A 3,382-nucleotide genomic window follows, 5' to 3' on the forward strand; every position below is an offset into this window, starting at 1 on the left:
AGGCTGTGAAGCTGGAAAGCCAGGTAGCTTAAAGAAGTGCCAGATATTCAACTGGTCTCCAAGATCAACAGATGTTTTTCAACCTAACATTGCAGAAACTTACTAACTCAGATGTGTTTCCTAAATCAGAACCAGAAACGAGAATGTGTGTTGTGTATTGGGACCATATCAAATGCTTTTCCAGCACTGCTCCAGATCTGTTATTAAAAAAAAAAAAAGGAGGGGGTTGGGTGTAGATAGAAAAACTAGGCCTGTTTAAAGGATTCTGGATGCTTACCTAAATCATGTAAGAAAAGGAAAATTCCTTCCCCAAACTGAAAAGACTCGGTTGCAATTAAGACAGAGATAGGATCAGTCCATTTCCCAGTCTGGTATTAAGCTATTCAGCAAGAGAACTGCAGAGTACAGTGGCTGCAGCTGATATAGTCTTAGAGATATTTAGGTGGTTATTTTTTTTAAATTCAATTATCTAAAAAGAAACCATTCAGCAACTCACTTTTGAAAACCAGCATCCCTCACCCAGTACAAGGCAATCTGCTATAGCACTGCAATTAAAAACTCATCATCCCAAAGCCACTGCTCTGTTTGTTCCTCCACCAGTGGCTCCTTTGCAGCCAGAAAGACAGAGTGCATGACTGAGGATCCTCTTGCTACTCTGCCACACCTTTGAGGAGATTTGTAGGGATTTACACATTTTCTTACTCCAAGAGAGATCATGGGGCATGATTAAGAGATACTCAAGGAAAGAAACTATTAGCTTCCACAAGACACAAAATACATTCTCTTTGTTTGATATAACACCATCAGTTATTAATGGCAATGCATTAAGCAGCTACTTAGCCTTAGTAGTGCCATTTTTAATAACAAACACTGCTCCTCTCCCTTCTCTGCGGTGGCAGCCACTGTCTAGTAATTTCTGGATAAATTATTTTATACTAATATAGATTTAACACATACATATATATAAACAAGTTGCCCTTCCATGTGTGAAGCAATGGGAAAGTTATGAGCAGACAAGGGGAGTTACAGCTTTTCCTATATCATGGGAAATGGAAGTCCAAGGACTTTCTGGGTCACTGAAGGCTGAATGCACAGCCTTGTGATGTACTGCAAAACCCTTGCAGAAACTGATATTCTTCAGCTAAAAAAAAAAAAAAAAAAGAGGGAAAAAAAAATCAGACATTTTTTAGGTAGGGATTTACTATACTGTAGATTCAAAAATAAAATCTGTCCCTTATAAAAAGTTACCTCTGTCTCAGAAGCTGCTCCCAGAGACATTTCATTCCGGGTGGACCTCTCTTTCCTACATTTGCAATGCAAGGAAACCTGAGGAAAAAACTGCTCTGATTTTCAGGTGGGAGACAGCAGGAAGGACACAGAGGAACCACAAAGGAAGGTCCTGCACAGCAGATCTTGCTGTGGAATGGAAAGGCTGCACATACATCCCTGAAATCCATACCAGTCACAGCATCCATGCCAATTGTATGCCCACTGCTTCCTGGATGTCAAAGCAGAAGATGAACCTGCAGAAACCAGCTCAACCTGCCAAAACCCTCCAACCTTCCCACCAGGCAGCTTCAAAGCTGTTGCTGCAAAGGGAAGCAGTGCTGCCTATGGATAGCTCCTTTCACCTTTTGCTGGCAGACTCACCTCCAGAAATTGAAACTGAGACTGGTAGGTGACACAACTGTCACCTCTTTCAATGACCTTGCCAGGCCTGTGATAGCTGCCATAGCTAAAGAGGGCATCATGGACAGCAAGCCTACACTCTCCTGCACCCAGCCCAGCTCCCAGAGCACACAGCTCTTGGGGATTCATTTACTGGCTGTTTCAGAGGGACACCTGTTGCATTACATAGATCGACTTGGTTACAGAAACCAACCATCTGCCCCTGTGTTGCACCAACCAAAGTCTGCAAGCACCCAGACAGCGAGGAGGATTAATATTACACTTCCATCTGCTCTGCAACGTGAGCTGCCCATCAGCAACAACCTGAAGATGCCTCTGAGCTCCTAAATCCCACCTTGCCCTTAGAAAAATGCAAGTTATGGGAAAAACAAGAGAAGACATGCCAATCCAATTCCCTCAAAGCACAAGTCACATCCACAGCAACATTTTAAACTTGCTCTGTTTCCTGCATGGCTAAATGCAGGGAACATTAACAGGTCACATCGGAGACACCTAAGTTGTGACAGCACCAATATAAAACCACTGACTGTGTCTGCACCAATGTAACAAACTTTAAAAAGTATTAAAACAGACTGTTTATTACAGCATATGATGTGTTATATTAATTTACACAATGAGATATATATATAAAAACAGCCATTGATGATGTACAGTAAATTGGACATCAACAGGAATATTAAAACTACTGATACTCATGCACGTGACATGCATATGGGTTTTTTTTTTTCAAAAGCAGTTTTACACAATATAATGAAGTTACTAAGCCTTGGTCAGCTGCTCCAGCAGTTTACTCTGGACACCACCACTGTCCACAGCAGGACTCCCAGGAGATCTGAACTGAGTGCACTCCAGAGAAGGCGACTTAACCTTGGAGACAGATTGAACAGGAGCCCTTTCCTGGTGGGGGAAGGCTGGGGGAGGACAGGGGTGAGTTTCAAGAAGAGAATCAACAAGAAGAGAAAAAAAATAGGCCAGACTACCAGGAGGAAAAAGTTCAAGATGTGGCAACAGCAGCAGCAGAAAGGGACAAGCGAAAACATGAAGACCACCCTCACACCCTCCCTCTTATTCCCTAAAAACTTATGACCTTAAGCTGTTGATATCCTGTATAAGACCCAGAACTGGAAAAGCTAGGCAAGGAAAATCCATTCCCAGAAACATTAGCCTTTTCTCAAAGCCTTCTGACACCACATGCTGGAGGCTGTTCACCACTGAAATGGCAGTGTTATGTTGTTGGTTTTTTTAAACAAGTACAATGGTCTTTTATTTCCACGTAAAAGGCACTAGTATCCACCCAAGTTCTGAAGACAAGTGACATAATTTACCTTAAGTTTTAAATATTTGTATTAAAAAAAAATCTGTGGAAATATGTACAAAAAAAGCACCTTGCTTCCCAAAGCAGAAGCAGATACATTCCACCAAGTCACCTCACTAAACGGTCGTCATGAGCTTCAGGGAGCCTGACCGAAAACGGAGGATCTTCTTCTTGAGGTTATGGGAGGCTTTGATTTTGACAAAGGCCTTTGCTGCATTCTCATGCAGCTCTGGCGCCGTGACTGTTTGGATGGGGAGCGTCTGCACAAACTGGGACCAAATCAGTCCCCCGCTCTCATCTGAGTCACTGGTGGTCGTGCTCTCCCCTACGAACTCCACCTCACTCAGGCTTGACTCGCTGTCTCCAAAGCAGTTCGTC

At 42.9% G+C, this 3,382-nt stretch overlaps 1 protein-coding gene across 1 annotated transcript in view; it reads right to left on the reverse strand.

Annotated features, from left to right (window-relative positions):
* Nucleotides 1–2,512: 2,512 nt before the first annotated feature.
* Nucleotides 2,513–3,382, reverse strand: part of LOC103802839 (dapper homolog 1-like) — a gene marked incomplete at its 5' end in the record, with an annotated part of 6,731 nt that continues 5,861 nt past the window's right edge. Inside the window, 1 exon segment of the mRNA XM_009075370.1 lies at nucleotides 2,513–3,382. This exon segment is cut by the window's right edge and continues 28 nt beyond it. Coding sequence (XP_009073618.1) covers nucleotides 3,121–3,382 — 262 coding nt within the window.

The sequence above is a fragment of the Acanthisitta chloris genome, unplaced genomic scaffold (genome assembly GCF_000695815.1).
Source record: "Acanthisitta chloris isolate BGI_N310 unplaced genomic scaffold, ASM69581v1 scaffold18225, whole genome shotgun sequence".
Taxonomy (NCBI): Eukaryota; Metazoa; Chordata; class Aves; order Passeriformes; family Acanthisittidae; genus Acanthisitta; species Acanthisitta chloris.